Raw genomic sequence first — 23,102 nt, forward strand, 5'->3', positions numbered from 1 at the left:
AGCGCTTGGAATACACAATTCGGCAACAGATAGAGACCATCCCTGCCCAATGAGGGGCTTACAGTCTACTCTACCTGGAGAAGCAGCGTGGCTCAGTGAAAAGAGCCCGGGTTTGGGAGTCAGAGGTCACGGGTTCGACTCCCGGCTCTGCCCCTTGTCAGCTGCGTGACTGTGGGCAAGCCCCCTCACTTCTCCGTGCCTCAGTTCCTTCATCTGTCAAATGGGGATGAAGACAGTGAGCCTCCCGTGGGACCACCTGATGATCCTGTATCTCCCCCAGCGCTTAGAACGGTGCTCTGCACAGAGTAAGCGCTTTACAAATCCCAACATGTTTATGTTCATTCCTTCATTCATTCAACAGTATTTATTGAGCGCTTACTCTGTGCAGAGCACTGTACTAAGCGCTCGGAATGTACAAATCGGTAACAGAGAGAGACAGTCCCTGCCCTTTGATTATGTGCCGAGAAGCAGCGTGACTCAGTGGAAAGAGCCCGGACTTGGGAGTCAGAGGTCATGGGTTCGAATCCCGCCTCTGCCACTTGTCAGCTGTGTGACTGTTGGCAAGTCACTTCACTTCTCCGTGCCTCGGTGATCTCATCTGTAAAATGGGGATGAAGACTGTGAGCCCCACAGGGGACCACCTGATGATCCTGTATCTCTCCCAGCGCTTAGAACGGTGCTCCGCACACAGTAAGCGCTTAACAAATACCAACATTATTATTATGTGCAGAGCACTGGACTAAGCGCTTGGAATAGACAATTGGGCAACAGATAAAGACCATCCCTGTCCAATGACGGGCTCACGGGGGAGACAGACGGACAAATAACAACATAAAGACGATAAATAGAGTCAAGGGGTCCCAGGGAGGGGGTCAGGGGGTGGTCTGACGGTCCCTCTGCTCCCTCTACTCCCCCCTTCACCTCTCCGCAGCTAAACCCTCTTCTCCCCCCTTTCCCTCTCCTATCCCACCCCCTCAGCACTGTACTGGTCCGCTCGACTGTATATATCTTCATCATCCTATTCATTTTGTTTAATGAGATGTACAGCACCCTGATTCTATTTATTTGCCACTGTTTTTATGAGATGTTCTTCCCCTTGACTCTATTTATTGCCATTGTTCTCGTCTGCCCGTCTCCCCCGATGAGACCGTAAGCCCGTCAAAGGGCAGGGACTGTCTCTATCTGTTGCCGACTTGTCCATTCCAAGCGCTTAGTCCAGTGCTCTGCACATAGTAAGCGCTCAATAAATACTATTGAGAAGCAGCGCGGCTCAGTGGAAAGAGCCCGGGCTTGGGAGTCAGAGGTCACGGGTTCGACTCCCGGCTCTCCCCCTTGTCAGCTCTGGGACTGTGGGCCAGTCACTTCACTTGTCCGGGCCTCAGTGTGACCTCATCTGGAAACTGGGGATTAACTGGGAGCCTCCCTTGGGACCACCTGATGACCCTGTATCTCCCCCAGCGCTTAGAACGGTGCTCGGCACGTAGTAAGCGCTTAACAAATCCCAACATGATTATGTTCATTCATTCATTAGTATTTATTGAGCGCTTACTCTATGCAGAGCGCTTGGATTGTACAAATCGGTAACAGAGAGAGACAGTCCCTGCCCTTTGATTATGTGCGGCTCAGTGGAAAGAACCCGGGCTTGGGAGCCAGAGATGACGACTCCCGGCTCTGCCCCTTGTCAGCTGTGGAACTGTGGGCCAGTCACTTCACTTTTTTGGGCCTCAGTGACCTCATCTGGAAAATGGGGATTGACTGGGAGCCTCCCGTGGGACCACCTGATGACCCTGGATCTCTTAGAACGGGGTAAGCGCTTAACAAATAAATACCGACATTATTACTACTGAATGAATGACGGGCAGCCCCGCCCCCCGGTTTGGGGTGGGCCCCCCCCGGTGTATGGAAATGAGGGCGGGGGGCCTCGCCGCCGTCCCGGGCGCTGATTGGCGTCGGGAGCGTCGGGGGGCGGGTTGTTGTGAGGCCGGGCGGAGGCCGCCATCTTCTCGCTGCCCTCGGCCCGGCCCGGCCCGGCCCGGCCCAGCCCAGCCCGCTCTGCCCGCCCCCGCCCGCCCGCCGCCCCCGACCCCCGGCCCCCGGCCCCTCGAGGCCCTGGCTGTCGGAGGCCGGAGCTGTGCCGCCCCAGCGGCCGAGGAGGCCCCACCCCGCCCGACCCTTCTCCTCCCCTCCCGTCCGGTCCCGTCCGGTCCCGTCCCGTCCGGTCCTGCCGCCCTGCCGGGCCCGAGCCGCCGCGCCGGGGAGGATGAACGGAGGATAAATGGTGCCCAAGGTGGACAGCGGCGCCTTCCTCCTCCTCTTCCTGCTGGTGCTCACCATCACCGAGCCGCTGCGGCCAGGTCAGCCCCGCGCGACGCCCACGCCAACGCCGCCACCACGCGCGGGGACGGAGCGACGGGCCGGGCCGGGCCGGGCCGGGCCAGGCCATGGAGGGCCTCGGCCCGACGTGCGGCTCGGGAGGCCCAGGCCCTCCGCCGGAACGCGGGGCCGAGCCGGGGGAGGTCCCCAGCCCACCGAGGGGCGCCAAGCCCCGAGCGGAACGTGGGGCCGAGGAGGGGGAGGGAGGTCCTCAGCGGAACGTGGTGCTGAGGGGGGCGAGGCTCCCGAATTAGACAGGAGGACAAGGGCCGCCAGGGGTTGACGACCTGATTCCCCTGTGTCCACCCCAGCGCTTACAACAGCGCTCTAATAATACCAACATTATTAGTATTATTAGAGCGGGACGCTGGGGTGAGGGCCCGAGACCAAGAAGGGAGACAGGATCCTCTCCGGGGGTGGGGGTCGGGAGGCTAAGTCTAATAACGTTCGTATTTGTTAAGCGTTTACTATGTGCAGCGCACTGTTCGGAGCGCTGGGGGAGATACAGGATCATCGGGTTGGCTCCCGGGAGGCTCCCAGTCTTCGTCCCCATTTTCCAGATGAAGCGAAGTGACTTGCCCGCAGTCACCCAGCTGACAAGTGGCAGAGCCGGAGTTCGAACCCATGACCTCTGACTCCCAAGCCCCGGGCTCTTTCCACGGAGCCACGCCGCTTCTCGCAAATGACTATGTGCAAAGCGCTGTTCTGAGCGCTGGGCTAGTACAAGGTAATTAGGCTGTCCCACGTAGGGCTCACAGCCTTCATCCCCATTTTACGGATGAGGGAACTGAGGCCCAGAGCGGTTAAATGACTTGCCCAAAGTCACACTGCTGACAAGTGGCAGAAAGCGGGATTAGAACCCGTGACCTCTGACTCCCAACCCCGGGCTCTTTCCACTATACCACGCTGCTTCCCTGTGTCTACCCCAGTGCTTAGAACAGTGCTCTGCACATAGTAAGCGCTTAACAAATGCCAACATTATTATTCTCCTTTAATAGATACCACAGGGTAGGTCTGGGCGGCCAGGAAGGGGCCCGAGGCAGCCTCGGCCAGTTGGAGGGCGGGGGATCGGGGGCCGTCCGGGGGTCGAAGGGCAGAGCCGAGGTCGGGCAGCCGGAGGGGAGAAGGCGCGGGGCCGAAGGAGGAGATGCTTTTGTACCTAAAGGTTGGGGAAGATGCCGGCTTGGAGGGGGTGGGGGTGGGATTAAGGGGAGGGGTCTGTGTGCCCAGCGAGGAGTGCCGTCGACCAGTCAGCAGGGCACAGCGGGCTTCGGGAGCCCGAAGCTGCAGCCCCGGAGGGGCCTGGCCCTGAACCTGAGGATTTAGGCTTGGGGAAGGACCCCTTGGGTGGTTACGGGCTTGCCCTGCCCCCTTTGGCTCCAGAATCAAGCCACGACTTCATTGCTAGGGCGGCAGCGATCAATCGGTGGCATCTATTAATAATAATGATGTTGGTATTTGTTAAGTGCTTACCGTGTGCAGAGCAGCGTTCTAGGTGTTGGGGTAGATACAGGGTGATCAGGTTGTTCCATGTGAGGCTCACAGTTAATCCCCATTTTACAGATGAGGGAACTGAGGTACAGAGAAGTGAAGTGACTTGCCCACAGTCCGCTGACAAGTGGTGGAGCCGGGATTCGAACTCATGACCTCTCCCAAGCCCGGGCTCTTTCCGCTGAGCCACGCTGCTTCTCCTAATAATAATGGTGGTATTTGTTAAGCGCTTACTATGTGCAAAGCACTATTCTCAGCACTGGGGGAGATACAAGGTGATCAGGTTGTCCCATGTTGGGCTCACAGTCTTAATCCCCATTTGACAGATGAGGGAACTGAGATCCAGAGAAGTTAAGTGACTTGCCCAAAGTCACACAGCTGATAAGTGGTGGAGCTGGGATTAGAACCCATGACCTCGGACTCTCAAGCCCGATCTCTTTCCACTGAGCCACAGACCCTTACTAGGTGCAGGACGCTCTACTAAGCCCTGGGGAGTGTCCACTCTATCAGAGTTGTTAGGCATATTCCCCACCCTTCGGGAGTTTACAGTCTAGAGGGAGTTGGCGGACGGTGTCTGTGGTGGGGGGATGGCCGACTTGGGAAAGACGGGGCTCCAGGGGAGAAGAGCCAGTTTGATATTGAACTCTTGTTGCACTCCCCCCCCCCCCCCACGCTTAGTACAGCGTTCTGCCCTTGTCATGCACTCAGCAGATATGACTGGTGAATAGAAGAAGCGTGGCCCACATGTTTTTTGCCAGTTTAGCTCTTTGCACCCACTAGGTCCTAGACAAATGCCAGTGAGTGATTGATTGAGTTTGTTTTTTCTGGCCCTCCCGGTGCTCGGGACACCTGGGTGTTAGGAATTGGGTTTCCGTGGCCTTGGCCCTTGTTGTGGCCATGGGCTCGCGGGCTGGTTCCTCCAGTGATGCTCTGATTTCCCTCCACGTGCTAGTAGGCGAAGAGAATGCGCTTGCGACGGTCGGCTGGATCGCGTCCTTGATGATTCATATCTACGGGCTTAGCCACTGCTAGATGCTTTCTTGGTGCTACTCTGCCGAGTTCCGGTGCCTTAGAACGTGACGGTGTTTGACCCCAGAAGCGTGATTGCTTTTTGATGGGAAAGGAGTATGGTAGGGCTGGCAAGAATGGGCTGGCTTTGGATGGCGTGAGTCCCTGCATCTAAAGAGAGAGCTTGCTCCATTTTCACCGTAGGTGGCCTCCAGGCCCACCTGAGTTCCAGGCGACTCCGTTTGTCCGAGATGGACCCAAAGAGACGTCCCCTTCAAGATGCGGTTTTTGTCTTGGGCAGGGAAGTACTGACTTCAGAGTTATTTACATACAACTTTAAAGTTGTTTATCTCTTGGGGAACCGGGTTTTAGCTTAGTTAAGCTACAGCATTAGAGAAGGCCTAAACAGCCCTTTCGAATTGCTTACGTCAGTCGCAGGCTAGGGGCCCTTCGAATAGTGTGACTTGAAATGAGCTTCTGCGTGGGAAGCACGAAGTAAGCCGGGTTCTTTTGGATTCCAGATCGGTACCTTGGAATGCTTGATTTGACATGGTTGCCCTTTTTGATGAAAGAGGATCTGCCGTGTAAACGAGAGTATCTGGTATTACGGGATGCTTCTCTGGCACCTCTGTCCCATTCCGTCCCAACGTCTTGGTCGCCTTTGACACCGTGGACTACTCCGCTCCCCTGGAAATGTCATCCATCTGTGGTTTCCCCAACACAGTTCTCTCTTCAATCTTCTCTCACCCCTCTGGCTGCTTCTTGGGTACTTCCTCTCTCTCTCACGCCCTGACTGTGAGTGTCCCTCAAGACTGTCCGTTGTCTTCTCAATTTACTGTGCAAATGACTCGCCCATCTGCCTTGGTAGCTCTGCCCTCTCTCTCTCTCTCATATACACACAGTCTTGCATTTACTCCTTCTAGGACATCCCCACATGGATGTTCCATCGCCACCTTAAGCACACCTGGTCCAAATCCTCTCCTCCACTTCATCTTCCATCACAGTCGACACCACCACCAGCCTTCCTGTCCTAAAAGCCCACATCCTTGGCATCATTTTTGATGCTGGCCCTTCTTTTAGTTCTCACTCCCGGCCAACCGCATAATTAAGCCATTTCTTCCTCCATGTCAGCTCTGGATCTGCCCTTTCCTCTCCATTCAAACAGCTACCAGCCTGGTCTGAGCTGACCGTATTATGGTGAGAATATATATAAATTCTATATTATTTATTCAGTAGTATTTATTGAGCGCTTACTATGTGCAGGGAACTGTACTAAGCGCTTGGAATGTACAAATGGGCAACAGAGACAGTCCCTGCCCACTGACGGGCTTACAGTCTAATCATGTTTATATTAATGTCGACCTCCTCCTCTAGGCTAAAAGCTCCTTGTGGAGCTAACCCTTGTGGATAGAGAATGTGTCTATCCTTGTGGATAGAGAATGTGTCTGCCAACTCGGTTGCATCGTACTCTCCCACACGCTTAGCAGAGTGCCCTCTACGCAGTGCTCAATACATTTCATTGGTGAAGACAATGATGACGATGAGAGCATCGTATCTGTCCTGGCCTCCGGTCTCCTTCCCCTGCCATCCAAACTCTGTATTGTGGCCCCGATTCTCTGCTTGCAGTGCCATTTGGCAGTTGACTTTTTGGACCTCAGAAACACCTCTCCCGCTGCCTGAAACAGAAATTCCTTGTGTTGACTCCAAGGCTGTCCTCCGGCTCTCTCCATCTGACCCCTTGGCTCTTCCACACACTATTCTCTGGCTTACGTTCTTTACTCTTCCCGAGTCGATCGCATCAGCCCCCTCGCTGCTCTCTCGGCATCCGGCCTCCCTCCGCTCTACGTGCCGCTGCCTGGATCGTCTTCCTGAAGCACCGCTCGGCCCACATTTCTCCTCCCCTCGAAACCTATGTTGACTTCTTGAGCCTCCTTGGAGTCCGCTTCAAGGGTCTTTGGCATCTCGCCCAATTTAGCTCTCCCCCCACTTCCCTTACCATTCCCCAACTTCCTATCGTTGTCCTTCCCGGGCCAACCTTCTAGCTGTTCCTGGCTGTCCGCTCTCGCGACTCCGTCCCCTCACTCATGCTGTTCCCTGGCTTGGAGCTGCCCGCCCCCCCCCCCCCCCCCATCCCCAGATCAGACTGACTGTAGTTTTCCCCACGTTCAGAGTCCTCCTAAAATTCCACCTCTTCCAAAAAGCTTTCCCCGTTTAGTTTCCTTAGTTTCCCCGGCACCTTAAACTGTTTAATTCCATCAGCCAACTGAAGTGCTAATGAACTTACATATGTCTCTCTTCAGCACTCTTGTATATATGTTTATTCAGTTGTTTACTGTCATTTACAGTTTTTTATTTGTAAGTGTTTTCCTGTTTGTTTCCCTCATGTCCATCCCCTCCCTCCCCTCTGGTTAGAACATAAACTTCTTGTGATCAGAGAATGTATCACTTCTTTATTCTGTATTTCCAAAGTACGTAAAACAGTGCACTAGACCAAGTGGGCAATTGAAAGATAGTATTACAACCACTACTGCGACTCTGCTGGTCTTCAGAATCTCTTGAAATCTCACATCTTCCAGGAGCCTTTCCCGGATTAAATTGTCTTCTTTCTAGGTCCTAGCTTCCCTAATAACAGTGTGGCACTTGGGCAGTGACAATCACGTGTAGCATTCTGGTACATCTCAATCTACAAAAGCCATCCACAAAGCCATCTTTCCATCCTCTTCTTCCTCCCATCGCTTATTTATTTTAGGGTCTGTCTCCCTGACTAGCTTGTGAACTCCTTGAGCTCAGGGATGGTGTCTACCAACCAGACCGTACTCTCCCAAGCGCTTAGTACAGTGTTCTGTCCCTACGAGGCGGGCTTGAGTAACTTCTTCCTGTTGGTTGACTGTCAGGTGTTGGCTAATTCCAAGTGATGTTGAAAGTTCCTAGACCGAATTCCTGAGGTGAAACGTGCCCTCGTAGTTTGTATTGGTTGATTTGATTCGATTGACAACTTACAGGAGTGGCTTTATTGAGCCTAGATTGAGGCCATTTTAGGTAGTTTTTAATATTGATAGGAAATTGCCCTCCCAATGCCCTTACTCCTTCAAGTTAGTTGGTTCATCCTTCGTGTATAAAGGCCTCAAGTAAAGAATTCCACTCTATCTCTTGGTAAACATCACATTCTTTTTGATGATATAAAGGCTATCCAAATAAAAGTCGCCCTCTTTTTCCCTTTTGGACTCATTTCTGTGCAGGCAGGAGCGGGAGCAGCCGCTGAAAGACAGGGGAGAGCGGATGGCGGGTGCGGGCGCTTTGTAAAATGTCTTGATCGCTTGGGAGATGGTTAGCCTGAAAGCAGTTATTCTAAGGATTGTTTAGAACTTTCCATATTGATGATTGACGTGGGCATTTCGGGCGAAAGCCCCAACAGCGGGGCAGCAGAGGGCCTCGCATGTGGAGGCGGGGAGCCCCCGACGGACAAGCCGCCTCTGCAGCCTGTGGTTTGGGAGGGCTTAGCGTGTGGGCGTCGGGGAGCCTGGGTCCCGGCGTCCCCCTCCGCGCGAGGGTGGATTTGGGTTTCCCCGGGCTCCCTGGTGAACAGTCGGCCTGTCAGGCAAGCAGTCATCAATCAGGGTTTCCATGGGGTCTGGAGGGGGCCGGGCTGGAAGGTCCCCGGGAGCAGGGAGCGGGCGCTAGATCCCTGTCCCTCAGAGATCTCACCGTCGAAAGCTATCTGCGGCCTTTGGAAATTCACTTTCCTCCCTTTTTTTCAGGGTAAGCACTCAAAGGAAATAAAATGCTGTTTCCTTTTAAGATTTATCCCATATACCTCTGTGGAAAATTCGAGCTCACTTTGAATCTCTCTCCTCCCCTGATCTGGGCCATACTTCAAACTGAGAAAAACAGAGGAAATATCATGAATGGGTCATTCGGTCAGTCGGCTGGTCCGGTAGTCCACCTGGCCCGCCCTCCTGTCTCTGACCGGAACCTTGGAGACAGGGGGTAATGCCCACCGTGTGGTTAGAGGCGGACCATTTTACAGCCCTAACTTCCCTCGGACTGCACGTCTTTGAATTCCTCTACAGGTTGGAACTCCAATTTGCTTGGCGTTTCTGTGTTTTTGATATCTTGCATCAAAACCTTCCTCTGTTACTTCCCCTGTCTGTACTCGATTTTGCCGCCCGTCCCCCCCACTAGACTGTAAGCTCCTCAAGGGCAGGGATCGTGTCTACCAACTGTGTGATACTCTCCCAAGTCCTTAGGTTAGTGTTCTGCACACAGTAAGTGCACGATAAATAAATACCACGGATTGAATTTTGGAAGAGGATCAAAATGATGCTGAATGACCTTGGGTCACTCAACCTAGCACGATTGCTTTCAGGTTGGGAGAAAATACTGTTTTATGAACAAAATTTCTATTGTTCTGATGGAAGAACCAGCCAGGACCTTCCAGGGTCCTGTTATGTGGGTGGCCCTGAGATGGCCAACCGCCTGCCGGACCGTGGCGCTTCGGCCCGGCCTTGGTGCCAGGAGGAGGTCACTTTGGCTCTCGTTGGGTCCTGCCCCCCCAAAACCCTTCGAGTGCAGCGTGCCGCCCGTCTACCTGCCGACTGCCCTCTGCGCCCAGCGGGGACGCTACCGTCAGGGATGAGGATGGGCGAGCGGGGCCGGGCAGGCCACCGTCGCTGTCATCGACCACTCCTTGCCGGGTCTCGGCCCCGAACCCACAGGGCCGAGGCCTGTCCATCGCTCCCGACGGGAGCGTCCGGCGGCGGCAGATAACGCTTTACAGACGCGCCTACTCATCCGTCTTTCCGTATTCTCGCCATTGCAGGTTGTGCCTCTGTTTTCCCTCCTGCTCCCACCATTTGTAAACCCTGGCTGTCTGTCTGACCCCTCCCCTTCAGGGTAAACTCCCCGAATGAGAGGATTTTTTGAGGCAGGACAGGGTCACGAGCCACAGAGTCTTGGAACCCAGTCAGTGTCGTCAGGTTGAAAGTCTGCTCACCCCACAGGGCAGGGTCAGAGGGACACGGGGAGGGGGTGGAGACAGGGGTGAAGGGTCGACAGAGGGACACCCAACCTCAGCTCGGTGGTCACCTGTGCTTGGACGGTAGAAATCAAGCTGGAAGAATTTCTATGTCTTGAAGAGTCTCCTCTTCAATAGTAGAGTAAGAGAATGGATTTTTGCTTTACACGACCTCCACTCCACCTTTCCCCTTAAAACGTCCCCCCCGGCTGGAATGTATTTCTACGGAGATTTATACACTTTTCCCCTACTACTTCAAGTCATCTTAAATAGTATTTATTAAATGCCTACAGTACTAAATGCTGGGAAGAAGTAGGTGAGAATTAGGCCTAGTTCCTGTCCCCCAAAGGGCTCACAATCTAAATCTAAAGGGGTGAAAGGGCAAGTGGGAAGCAGTAAAACCTGGAACAACATAAAAGATAAGGAGACTAGCCAATATGAAGAACAGAAACAAAAAGAGCAGTAGTGCGCCGGTTCCAGAGGAGCAGAATTTCAGGCTTCTCGCTGCTCGGGGTACAAGAGTCACAGCCGCGGCTCCGGTGACCGGGCCGGGGTGACCCGCGGCTCCCCGAAAGTTGGGGAGGCCCTAGATGGGCTGCCACGGCTTCTGTCCTCCCCAGCCTCTGGCCTGGGGCAGGCTGGGAGCGAGGCCCTGCAAGATCCCAGGCTGGCATGGGGGAGGAAAGAGCGGGATGGCGGGGGATGCTGGCACGTTAACGTGGCTGTCCGGTGCGACTGGGCGACCGAGGCCAGGCACCACGGCCGCTCTGGGCCCTTGCTTTGGGTGCTGCCGGCACGGGAGAGTTAGAGCCAGCGTTATTGCTGGTGTGTCTGCCCGGGGCTCCCTGAGGAGAATTCCTAACCGACTGTGTGCTGGGGAAGGGATGAAGGCATTGATTTTGTTTGTTTGTTTTGGGTTTTTTTTTCCTAGGGTATTTGTTAAGAGCTTACCGCACGTCAAGCGCTGTTCTGAGCACTGGGTAGATATAAGTTAATCAGGCTGGATACACAGGCTAGGGCTGGGGCTTTCAGTCTAAGCAAGTGGGAGAACAGGTATAGAATCCCCATTTCATGGTTGAGGAAACTGAGGCACCGGGAAGTTCAGTGATTTGCCTGAGATCACAGGGCAGGCCAGTAGAGGAACTCAGGACCTCCAACTCCCAGGCCCATGCTTCATTCACTAGGCCAAACTGCTTCCCTACCCTCTTCTTGGCCTTCTCTCCCACTGACCTCCAGAGTGGGCTCCAAAGCCTCCCTGCTGTCCGTTGCCCAGAGCCTCTTGTCTTTTTTCTCATGATCTCAAAAGACGATTTTCTTCAGTCGTGATCTTTGGGAAGAAGTGGGGTAGATACACGATAGCTTGGATACGGTTCCCGCCCCACACGGGGCTCGCAGTATCCCCACTTTATAGACAAGGAAGCTGAGCTCCAGTGAAGTTAAGCGACTTGCCTAAGGTCCCGCCCCAGGCAAATGGCAGAGCCCAGGTGCACTTTCCTCTTGGCCACATTGCTTCTCAGTTAGGCCGTTGTGGGCAAATAGATGGATTGTTGAAATCTAGTGTTGAGAAATGCAATTTTAGCTTATGTTTGAAGTTATGTGGTTCACACCTACCCTTTCGCTTTGTGTTTGAGGGTAAATTAGTCAGTTTTTCTGCCCACTGGACAACTGGCATCAGGCCTTGAGGTTGTTTTGCCAAAGAGCTGTGAATCACAGTCTTAAAAATTAAGGACTCAATTGGTAATCCGCGTTGGCCCGTGCCGCCTCGGTGGTTAGGGATAATCGATCCTTTAATTAGGCAGTCCTCTTGGCGGTGACACTGTCGTCACACTGAGAGGGAGAATTTGAGTTTACCGGAATACGTTTTTCGAATAAAATATTCTCGGTTCTGTTGGGTTCCTTTCTGGAGATGTAAAATTATTTTTTTTCGGCAGTATCTACTTCTCTCAGGTTTTCTGCTCTGTAACATAAATTACTTTGAGAATCAATCTAAGGCTCTGAAGTATCTAGATGAATCAGGTATGGTGTTATCAGAGCAAGGCGTTATTTTGTATGAATAGTCATTTTCTCGAATATGAAGATAGTTAGAGAGCCACGTATTTTCTATATTCTTTTGGAAAAAGTTTGATCGTGCCCAGTGCAGCCACTTCTGTACTAATGTGTGCCTGGAGGCTTGGAGAACCTTGGATTAAAGGGGAACCGAGTCACAGCAGGGCATCCGTAAGCAGCCATGTAGTCAGAGGGAACCTCTGCATTACAGAGTGGGTGGTTCTGGGATCCCACCTTGACATGCCGTCTGGCACAAATTCCTTTCCTCTCTCCCCCACTAGCAGCAGCGCCCGGGCCCCTTGTTGGCATTTTACCGTTCTCAGTACGGTGAAGGTACACAAAGAGACACAGAGATCAGATTGGAAGCCCGTGGCGTTCCCAAGTCTAATTTATTGCCCTGTAAATGCTAGGTTTAGTGCTTCGTGCTCAGTAGGCACTTTGTGCCCAGTAGATGCCCAGTAAATACCACTGATTGGTGGATTGAGTACCATAGCATCCATGGCAGGGGGAAGCTGGGGAGTGGAGCAGCCTCGCCCCTCATCTCGCTCTTGTGTCTGACCGCTTCTTCTCACGCCAACGTGTGGATGGTGTTGTGCCCTAATGGACTAGGACTGGGGGAAGACTGTTTTCTTCGGCTCCTCTGCTTTCTTGTCCCGATGGAGTAATGGAAGCTCCCGTGTTAGCAGGACTGACTATCGCCGCCCCCTCCAGGACGAACCCTCACAGCAGGATCTCGCGTCCCGCTTCATTGAGATGGCGTCGACTGGGGTCCCTCGTCCCGGTTCCGGCGGGCAGTGGTGGGCGGAAGGGAAGGGAACAGAGTGGGGAGGGGAAGGTCGCGCTGCTGGGGCCGTGTTTGGTGTTCTGACCCCGGCCGGGTGTTCTTGGACCGCTGGGATGTTGAGACCGCACCACGTAACACCCTCTGCAAGGGAGGCCCAAGGCCCTCCTGGCCTGGGCGGAGCCCGTCCCAGGTCCACGAGCCCCACCGAGCCGGCTCAGGGACTGGCCGGCTCAGGCCTCAGGTCTTCAGCCAAGGCAGGGCTGTGCCGGGATGTGGGGTCGGGGAACGAATCTGATGAAGTTCTCTGGTTCCTGCAGCCTCGGCTTTATCCTAGACTCCTCACTGTCTTGCGGTCCCCACACTCAGTCTACTGCCAAGTCCTTGTTGCCTGTCCTGCATACCCTACCCACCGTGCCCTGGATCCACCGTCTCCTCCCGGAACAGCTCTCCTTCTGGTCCAAGTTCTCGGCCCATCGCGGAGTAGAGGCTACCCCACCGGCCTCCTCACTGGTCTCCCCACCTCCGGCCTAGCTCGCCCCACCCCAGTCTGTATGGGAATATTCAATTATAAAACTGCCTCGAGGCTCATCTTCCTGGAGTGTCACTCAGCACACATCTCTCCCCTCCCCAAAGCCCTCCGGCGGCTCCATATTAAACACAGACACCTCACAAGTGGCTTTGAGGCTCTCCACCACCTCCCCCCACCTTCAGTGTCTGCTCTCATCACCTGCTGCTACTCTCCACTCGCGTGTTCCTCCCAAGCCAAACTTTCAGCTAGACCTCACTCTCAACTCCTCTGTCCCCTCACTCACGCCACTCCCCTGGCTTGGACACCCCTCCCACCCCTGCGCCCCTCCCCATCCATCAGACGACCGACTTCCGTATTTTTCAAAGCCTTCCTGAATCCCCACCTCTCCCAACGCAGTGATAGGTAGCCTTCTGGCCCCTGGTAATTGGAGACTGTAGTAAAGCTCAGACTTTTGTACGGTATCATTTAAGCAGCAGAAGATCGGGGAAAATCCTGGAATCCTTTCAATTTACCGCACCCAGCACCTTTTTATCAGTGGCATTAGAAGATGTTTCATGTCTGAAGCGACCGTCTCTCGACAGAAGTATACCCTCGTGCTGTAACTCCTCATTACCTGACCCTCCGCAGATTCCACTTCAGCATGTTAAATGCTTTTCAAGATGCGTCATTATCCAGTGCTAAGGGACCGATACCCCCAGTGCTTACGTCCATATCTATTATTTATTCATAACAAGATCTGTCTCCCCCTCTAGAATTAAGCTTCCGGTGGGCAGGGAACGGGTCTACCGGCTCCGTTGTATTTTCCCGAGAATACGGTATAGTGCTCTGCCCACAGGAAACGCTCAATAAATAGCTTTGATTGATTGACAAGTTGCGATCGAATGAGTCGTGGGTCTGCCAACTCCAGAATCGCACCGGAGTTCATTAGGTGAGGTGAAAGATAGCGGGTCTAGAAGGGACAAATTCCTGGACCCCCCATTCTCCGATTATCTCGGGGTGCGTCCCTTGACCAGCCTCACATTAGTACCGGTCTTTAGGTTTCTGCCGGCATTACGTTGCTGGGTTTTGTGTTGTTTTTTTCCTCTGGTATTTGTTAAGTGCTTGCTATGTGTCGAGCAGTGTTTTAAGCACCGGGGGAGATACAAGCTAATCGGAATGGACACGGTCTCTGTCCCACACGGAGCTCATAGTCTTCATCCTCATTTTACAGTTTAGGTAGGTGAGGTCCAGAGAAGTGAAGTGGCTTGCCCAAGATGACACAGCGGACAAATGGCAGAACCGGGATTAGAACGCAGGGCTTTCCGACCCCCAGGCCTGGACTGTATCCACTAGGCCAGGCTTCTTCGCCTGACGTGCTTGAAGACGGGCGGGCGGGTTTTGTGGGACGGACGTCCCCCTACCACCCCCCGCATGGCACCCTTTCTGAAATGCATTGTGAAATCACGCCTTCTGTAAGAACCAAGTGTAATATTCAGAATGTGGCATATATGGTATTTTCACAACAAGAAGAGGCTAGACATTCGTCTTCGCTACAAGATCCTTACCTTCAACATTCTGAATAATTGGAAGCACCGTAGCTCTGCTGTTGACTATTCTGCCACCTGCAGTGAAGACTCCTCTCTCTGTTTACCCCACAGGGACAGTGTGTTTCAATCGCCCGGGCACCCTTCACTGCCAATGGTGCCTTCTGTGTGTATGAAGGACATCGTGGGTTTTGTTTCAAGAGGCAATGTTCTAGGGCTCAGTACAGTCCAGAGTGCTTTTTTATTTAAAGGCCAGCCCGTGTTTTTCCTGAAGATGAAACCTTGTGAAGCAGAGAATTGCTCTTCATCCTCATTCTTCTCATTATCGTCGAGAGCTGTGGCTTTGAGACCATAGTTGCCGGCCGAGAAAAACTGATAAAGAGGAAGACTGTTTCCTCAAAGTAACATCACCCAGACACTCCACTTGGCCAGTAAGTCACGGACGAGGTCCCAGAATAATGGTCTGACTTGGTTGTCCTTGGAATTAAAAGAAGCTTTTCAGTGGCGAGTGTGAAGAGGCTCGGGTCGTTTTTTTTTCCTTTGAGGTGAGGACTGGACTTTGGTTCATTGTGTGGTGCAGTTTGCTTGGGAAGCTCGGCCTGAGGCCTGGCTGTCAGGGAGAAGGGCATCGATTGCCACCCATCAACCGATGGTATCGATTGAGCGCCTGCCCTGTGCGGAGTCCCCTACCGAGTGCTTGGAAGAACAAAACACCTTAGAGTTGGTTAGACCCTCTCCCTGCCCTGTAGGAATTGAAGGACTAGAGAAATTCGGGCTAGCTGAACGTGGGCTCGGGGCCCACGGGCAGCCCTGTTGTGGTCTTGATCGCCACTCGTGCCTTTTCAAACACCAGGTGGTCGGGCACTCAGCTCTTCAGATTCCACAAGGCGGAAGGGTCACAGAGCAACTTCCGGTCCCAACCCCATCCTCGGCAGAGAAAGGGATTTCTTGGATCGTACAACGCCTTTGTTGGGACCCCGTGACTGAGGAAGTTGCTCCCGGGAGCGGTGCCGTCAGAGACACGGTCGCCGGTCTGTCCGCCGCCCTGTCCCGAGCACTTCGGATCCAGCGGAGCCCCAGCCGGGAGAGCTCGGAATGGAACCGTTGGGGCCCAAACCTTGGCGTGGCTTCTTGGGGCCCCTGCCCGACTGGCAGGCAGCAGGGGCCAGTGGCATCCAGAGAGCTGCCTAATGCAACAACATTCGGGGGCTGGGTGGAATCGTTGCTCCGCCTGTTGAGAGGGATCGGGGAGAAGGGAGGGAGGATGGATTGTCCGTGTTCCCTTGGACCCTGAACCGAGGAAGAGATAATCATCGACTAACCACCGGTGGATGTTTTGGTGTGGAGTTAGATTTGTGTGGAGTGTTTTTCTCCATCCTGGTGGACGATGAGTGCCCTTACTCATTTTTATATGCACCTGGAGCCTTTGTTGTGAGATTGAGAAGCCAAAAGACTGTGGGCTTAGGCTTTCCTGCCAGGTATTTAGTTCGCGCGGAGTCTGAGGAGCTCAGGGTGACGGAGATTCCACTTGGCCAGGTCCGTCCCGCCCTCCGTGCAGAGCGACACAGCGATTCCTGTCTTCTTGTTTTGTTTTGGTTTTTTGTCTGTCTTCCCCCCTTCTAGACTGTGAGCCCATTGTTGGGTAGGGATTGTCTCTGTTGCTGAATCCTACTTTCCAAACGCTTAGTATAGTGCTCTGCACACAGTAAGCGCTCAATAAATGCGATTGAATGAATGAATGAACGAAAAGCCGTCTGTCCCATTCCCAGAATGCTGCCAGTCAAGGCAACAAAGAGCAAATCCAAAGTTAGTTCAAATGAGTTGTAGGACGTCGGGGAAGGGGATGGCCGAGGCCTGTCGCCGACACTCCACGCGATCGAGATCCGTCTCGAAGGAGTTGACGAGCGGGCTGGTGGTTTGTGTGGCCCCGTGCGCGCTCCCTTGCCCCCACCCGTCCTCTTCTCATAGGAGCCTGGAGTGCAGTGAGCGGACAGGGGTGCAGCACACTGCGCGGGGCACCCTGGAAATGTCTGGCTAGAGGGGCGCCGGGCCAGGGCCGGGCTGTAGCCCCCTGGTTCGGTGGACCCCGGCTACCTTGCCAGCTAGCTGCCGCGGTTGGCGCCGCCCACCCACCCATGGTGACCGGCCATTTTCAGGATTCCTGCTGGGCCTTCAACCACGCGATGGTTCTTGGGGCAGAAACCTTCACCCTGATGGCACAGCCCCAGCAGGCCCTTGTGGACTGCTGCCTGCTTCACCTGCTGCTGACAACAGTAAGGCAGTATTAGAGCTGTATTAATCATTCCTTTGAATTAATGAGCTTTCTCACACACACACCGCACACATGAATCGCTGCCGTTTGTGCCCTAAGAAGACATCTCTGCCTTTGAAATCCACCTAGTGTTGTTATTATTATTATTAATAATAACGTATTTATTAAGCACCTACTATATGTCAAGCCCTGTTTTAAACCGTTCTAAGGGGCAGTGATGAGTCAATTATGCGGGAAACAGTTCCACGACGGTTTGGAAGATTTTGCTCTATGGAATGTTAGGTGAAATCCTTCAAGTTGGTCCCATAGCGGAGCACTTAGTCAGTTCTCCCAGCCAGCTCTCTCTAAGAGAAGCAGCGTGGCCTAGTGGATAGAGCACGGGCCTGGGAGTCCGAAGGACCTGGGTTCTAGTCCCGACTCCACCCCTTGTGTGCTCTGTGATCTTGGGCATGTTACTTCACTTCCCTGGTCCTCACTTACCTCATCTGTAAAATGGGGATTATGACTGCGAGCCCCTTTTGTGACATAGACTGTGTCCAACCTGATGGCCTTGTATCTACCCTAGTACTTAGATCATTGTCTGGCACATGGTAAACGCTTAACAAATACCATTAGGAAAAAAAGTCAAAATTTCAAAGACGCCAGTCCCCTCGAGCAGGGGCTGGTGCCAGAGAAGAGGGAGGCGGGACTCTGGGGGAAGTTTGGGAGTTCCTACCCAGGCTGCCATGGGCCTGCACGTGATTTCCTCTGCTACCCTGCCTTGCTCATTTTCCCAGGCTCCGCAGCAGGGAACACGGGAAAACTCATTTCCCTCATTTTCCCAGACTGATCCCCGTGGCAGCCGGGAAAGCTGTCTTTGCTGCCGCCTCTGCCAGGTTCGGGGAGGAAGCGATGGGAAAGGAGGAGGCCGGGCTTTCCCTCCAAGGGACCGAGGCATGGATCTGTGCTGCCCCAATGTCCCTTTCCCTTTGGGGTGGGTGGGGAGGCGCTAGACGAGAAGCCTCTTGTTGGCTTTCTTTTTATCGAAGAAAAGAAAAATAAATCCCCCAGTGCCAGCAGCGGTCGAGGCAGGGACGAGGGAGTGCCGGGGCCCCTGCCCGGCCCAGCGAGGGCTGGGTTTCCTGATGGGGGGTGGAGTGCAGCACTCCGAAAAGTTCGTGCCGCCCCAGGTCTGTCTCTTCCGGAGCAGGAGGAGGAGGCGAAACGAGAAGCCTCGTGTTTCGTTTTATTTTAAAAAAAAAAAAATCGTCCCTCAGCACCGGCAGCTGTCCGTGGCAGGAGCACGGGGAGTGCTGCGGCCATTGTCGGGCCCAGCGGGGTCGCACCTGGGAGGCGGGCAGTAGGCTGGCGTCAGATTGTCACGGTTTGGCAAGTTGCTCTGTCGAAGGAAGTGGCTTGAGCAAAAGAGCGTTGGACCAAGTACAGGCACCTGGAGGAATTAATCTCAGATGTATTAATGCATACCCGAGACCTCCTCCCCCCGCCACCGAAGCTTGACCAAAACAATAGAAATCTACTCAACAGTGATTTAGAAAAACAAAACCCCACTAGTTGTACCTTCAAGAAACCCTTGGGCCCAAGTCCTAAGTGGTTCCCAAAGACAACGGTCGCTAAGTGTTGCAGATCACAACCAATTTTTCCATAGGAATAATCTTATAATGATGGGGCATGATTCCTGAATTAAAAGTCAGTTATCTTATTTTGGCCACAACTTCCCAGAATTGTGTATTTCACCCATTTTAAATGAAGTAACGGGTGTCCAGGAGGCCTTCCCTGATTAGGTTCTCACCCCTCCTGGGTTCTAAGCTCCCTAAACTGACAACTCTGCATCATTTGTTGGTGTACTCGTAACCACTTGGAGCACTTAGGTTCGGTGCCTGAGAATAGAGAAGCAGTGGGGACCAGTGGATAGAGCCTGGGCTTGGGAGTCAGAAGGACCTGGGTTCTAATCTCCCCTCCGCCTCTTCTTTGTGTGATCTCGGGCAAGTCAATTCACTTCTCTGGGCTTTGGTTACCTCATTTGTAATGGGATTAAGACTGCGAGCCCTACGTGGGACATGGATTGTGTCTAATCTGATCAGCTCGTATCTACCCCAGCCTTTAATACAGTGCCTGACTCCTAGTTAGGATTTTACAAATACCAATAAAAAAAGAAAATGCCCGTTCAGTTAAGTGCTCACTCATCTCCATAGCCCCCTTTCCTTCTATCTCCTGTTTGTAAATTTTTCAGTATCTGTCATCCCTGCTAGACTGGAGGTTCCTCTACGGCAGGAATCGAGTCCGTCTAACTCCGTTCCACTCCCCCAAGTGCTTAGTCTAGTGTCCTGCACACAGCAGGCACTCGATAAATGTCCCATGTTGATGGGTGATACAAGTCCATCGCTGTGTTTAAATTGACTGCAAGATGGTCTGCATTCACCTTGTCAGAAGACATTTGGATGGGTTCCCCCTTTCTTCTGAAACTCCACCTAGGGACTGGGTAACCCCAAATGCTCTGGCCTTTCTCACTCAATGTCATTCCCTCCCCCCCGACCCCCCGGCCACTATCTTTGCTCCTCTCCCCTCCCCGCAACCCCGACAGGGAGGCCGAGTTGTCAAGTAGAAATGGGATGGAAGCGTAGCAATTGGAGCCAGTGCCATTTGTCTCCACTGGACAAGCCCCAAGGTGAGGACTTCCTCTGGTTAACATCATCAAAGAGCCAGGGAAATCTGAACTGATATTGGAGGGGACCACTAGGAGCCAGATTTGGAGGAAGGAAGATCTTCCATTAATATTCAGTAGTGGTGAGGGAAGATCCTTATAATGGAGGATGGCTATGTTGGTGTGATTTGGCTTTTACCCTCTGTTGCAGTTCCCTTGTTCTTTTCCTTTATTGTACTTTTGTCGATTTTTACCATCCGGTCTCCCCTGTGTGTGCACTCTCCCCCTCTCTCTTTTCCTCCTGGTTAGACTTTAAACTCGTTGAGGGCAGGGAGAGTTTTTTACTTTTGTTGGTGGTGTTCCCAGGCCCTCTTCAAGGGCTCTGCACCTCCAGGAAGCCTTCCCTGACTGAGTCTTCCTCTCCTCTTCTCCCACTATCTTCTGTGCTGCGCTGACTTGCTCCTACATTCACCCTCCCATCTCCACAGCCCTTATGTATAGATCTGTAATTTACTTTTTATTTATCTATTTATATTAATGTCTGTCTCCGCCTCTACACTGTGAGCTCGTTGTGGGCAGTCATGTGTCTGTTATATCATACTCTCCCAAACACTTGGTACAATGCTTTGCTCCCAGTAAGCACTCAATAAATATGACTGAATGAGTGAATGAATGAATGAAGAAGCTTGAAGGCCCAACTAGTTCATTCAGTCTTATTTTTTCATTCATTCAATTGTGTTTATTGAGCGCTTACTCTGTGCAAAGCACTGGGCTAAGCAGTAAGAGAGTACAGAACAATAAACAGACACATTTCCTGCCTACACTGAGGTTACAGTCTAGAGGGGGAGCGAACCGTTTCCCTCACTGGAGCTGGGAAACCCTTAGCACTGCTCCTCCATAGAAATTGGCGTGGGCAGTTGCCTTAGTTGGTTTGAGAAGGGTCTGTGTAGGGGTCTTTGTGGATTTAGAGGTCCATGGAGGTCCATGCCTGGCTGTGACAGGGTAATTTTGGGTTGGAGGGGGGAAATGGGAGGGGCGGACCTTGAATTAGGATGGTTGCCGTGGCTTCCAATTGGTGTTTCTGAGGTCTCGAGTGCAGTCTTCCCATGGGTCGTGTTTGTGGTCTCAGGGCTTACCTAGGGTTGGTTTCAACCAGGAGGATGAGTTCCTGAGGTGTCAGCGGAGAGGTGATGAGTTACTTGTGCTGCACGCTCTAGGATTCTGTGGCTATGTGAACACTTACCCTGAATATCAACTTCTGAGCCACAGAGTCTCCCACCGTGTGTAAGTTTCTTCTGACGTTTAACTTTACAGGTCCCTGGGCCTCTCTGGCGAGACTCCTCTCAGGTGAGTAGTTCTCGTCCGGAAGGACCGCTCCTGCTGCAGGTGATTGGGTTTTGGCAGCGGCGGTCCCCTGAGCCTGCGGGCTGACGGGCGCCCTCGTGAACTTCCGATTCACTCACCCTCCCTGCCCTGATCCCTTGAGATTCCTTCCGTGGATCCGCTTTCTGTGGCCTCTTACAGCTCCGTGTATCATCGATTATTTGTTTTAATGGAGTGTCTTCTGGGCACAGGGCCCGTTTTGAAGCAGACGTGTGTACTTCCTCCTTAGCACTTTTGTGTATATGTTTGCACGGCGTATGGATTCTGACCCCTCCAGTGGTCCGTATTTTTCTGTTGGTCTCCCTGCGTCTGAGCGTGAGCTCCTGTGGGAAGGGAAAGTATCGCTTGGTTACTCTGTACTTCCCCAGGGCCTAAAACAGTGTGTCGCACCAAGGAGGTATTGGAGAAGGGCCACACGACTGTCTCTATCTGTTGCCGGCTTGTTCATTCCAAGCGCTTAGTACAGTGCTCTGCACATAGTAAGCGCTCAATAAATACTATTGAATGAATGAATGAACGAACTCCACTGTTGCTTCGGATGCTAGGCTTGATCCCTGCCCTCGAAGAGTTTGCAGTAGGAGTTCCAGAAAGGAGGACGGAATGGAGGACGTAAGACATGTACATCAGTGCCATGGGGCTTGTGGACCCCGAAGAGCTTGGTTGGCACGGAAGGGTCCATGCGATCCGTGGGGTCTAGAAGCTGAGGAGATTAGATGACAACTCTTATAAAGATCCTTCCGTAGCAGTGGGAACAAAACTCTCAACTCCTATTTTTCACAGACTTTGAAGCAGGGGAAAAGCAGCAGGAGAGAATCTGTTGATGAGGTCAACATCCGGCAGATTTGGGACTGAAGCTTTACCCGTATGAAATTGCGAGCGTTCATATAAGGACAACGGTCCAGATGATGTCTGTTTTTCAGGAAATGCATGCTGCCGGGTGCTGATCCAGGACTGCGGGCCTCCAGAGTTCTCTGTGTGCCAGTATCGGATGGAAATCGTTCCCACAGTTTAAACCGAGAACACTAAATTTTCCACTAACTCCGGAGAGCCAACGAGCCCTCCGTTACTTACAGATATGCTGGGGGAATTCTTTAAAAATTGCTGACTGAGCAGGAGTTGTAGCTAGGCAAAGAGTAGTTACACTGCTGCGTTGACCAGCGGGCTCGTGGGTTTCTAGGAAGAAAAGTGGGTTGGTTCTGGCTACCGGGCTTCTTATCTCTCCTTCCTTCACATGAGCTATGGTCCTTGGGTATGAAAGTGGGCTGCCGATGTCTAGGCTGGATCCGAGAGCGGGGGTGTTGTCAAGACGGAATCCATTGCAACCCTGCACCCTCCTTTTGTCCTCCTGGAAGATAATGGCGGGCCTTGTTTCTGGCCCCCGGCTATTGGAGTGAACGTGACCCAGTCGCCGTGACCCAGTCGCTGTCGGTGAAGAGGGGAGAGGTGGGGCCCTGCAGACCCTGTGCAGGGGTCAGCTGGGCTGTCAGTCGCAGTGAGAGTTGGCCCGGGTCCATCCACACTCTCTTTCTTGCCTGTTCCCCTGTGCCCCAGGGGCAGGCGTGGTGAGGCAGAGGGTGGGGAGAGCGGGTGCCGCCTGGGGTCCCGGGGCAGGACGTGGTTGAAAGCGTGAGAGCAGCAGGCAGCGTGGAGACTTAGCCCGTTTTGAAGCCGTCGCTCAGAGCAGCAGGATAAAGGGGGTGGGGGGGATGGTTGGTGGTGCGCTGGCGGGGAGGGGGACATGTTTCTTCCACTTTTTTGTGAAAACCAGGGAAAAGTAAAGACAAAAGAGGAGAAACACAGCAACAACTGGCACAGTAAAAACTCTTCATCCACATCACTTGAGGGCAGGAATTGTGTTTGACATTTGCCCTTGCCAACACTCAGGTCAGTGCTCTGCCCACGGTGGACACTCAATAAATACTATTTCTTGAATGATTCATTCATTCATTCAATCATTTGGTCAGTGCAACTTATGGAAGCACTACTGAGGACCCTGCACTCAATTAAGCACATCCCCTGCCCTCCAGGAATTCACTGC

General features: G+C 53.1%; 1 protein-coding gene across 5 annotated transcripts in view; it reads left to right on the forward strand.

The window, feature by feature from the left end:
- The first annotated feature begins 2,097 nt into the window (after positions 1–2,097).
- The window catches only part of DGCR2 (DiGeorge syndrome critical region gene 2), a 57,908-nt gene continuing 36,903 nt past the window's right edge, over positions 2,098–23,102 (forward strand). For 3 of the 5 annotated variants that reach the window (XM_039910083.1, XM_029048773.2, XM_029048774.2), the window contains exon 1: positions 2,098–2,354. In XM_039910083.1, coding sequence (XP_039766017.1) covers positions 2,276–2,354 — 79 coding nt within the window. In that variant the 5' untranslated portion in view covers positions 2,098–2,275. The remainder of the gene's footprint in view (positions 2,355–23,102) is intronic. The other 2 variants (XM_029048771.2, XM_029048772.2) reach the window with 1 other exon arrangement.

Source organism: Ornithorhynchus anatinus, chromosome 21, assembly GCF_004115215.2.
Source record: "Ornithorhynchus anatinus isolate Pmale09 chromosome 21, mOrnAna1.pri.v4, whole genome shotgun sequence".
Taxonomy (NCBI): Eukaryota; Metazoa; Chordata; class Mammalia; order Monotremata; family Ornithorhynchidae; genus Ornithorhynchus; species Ornithorhynchus anatinus.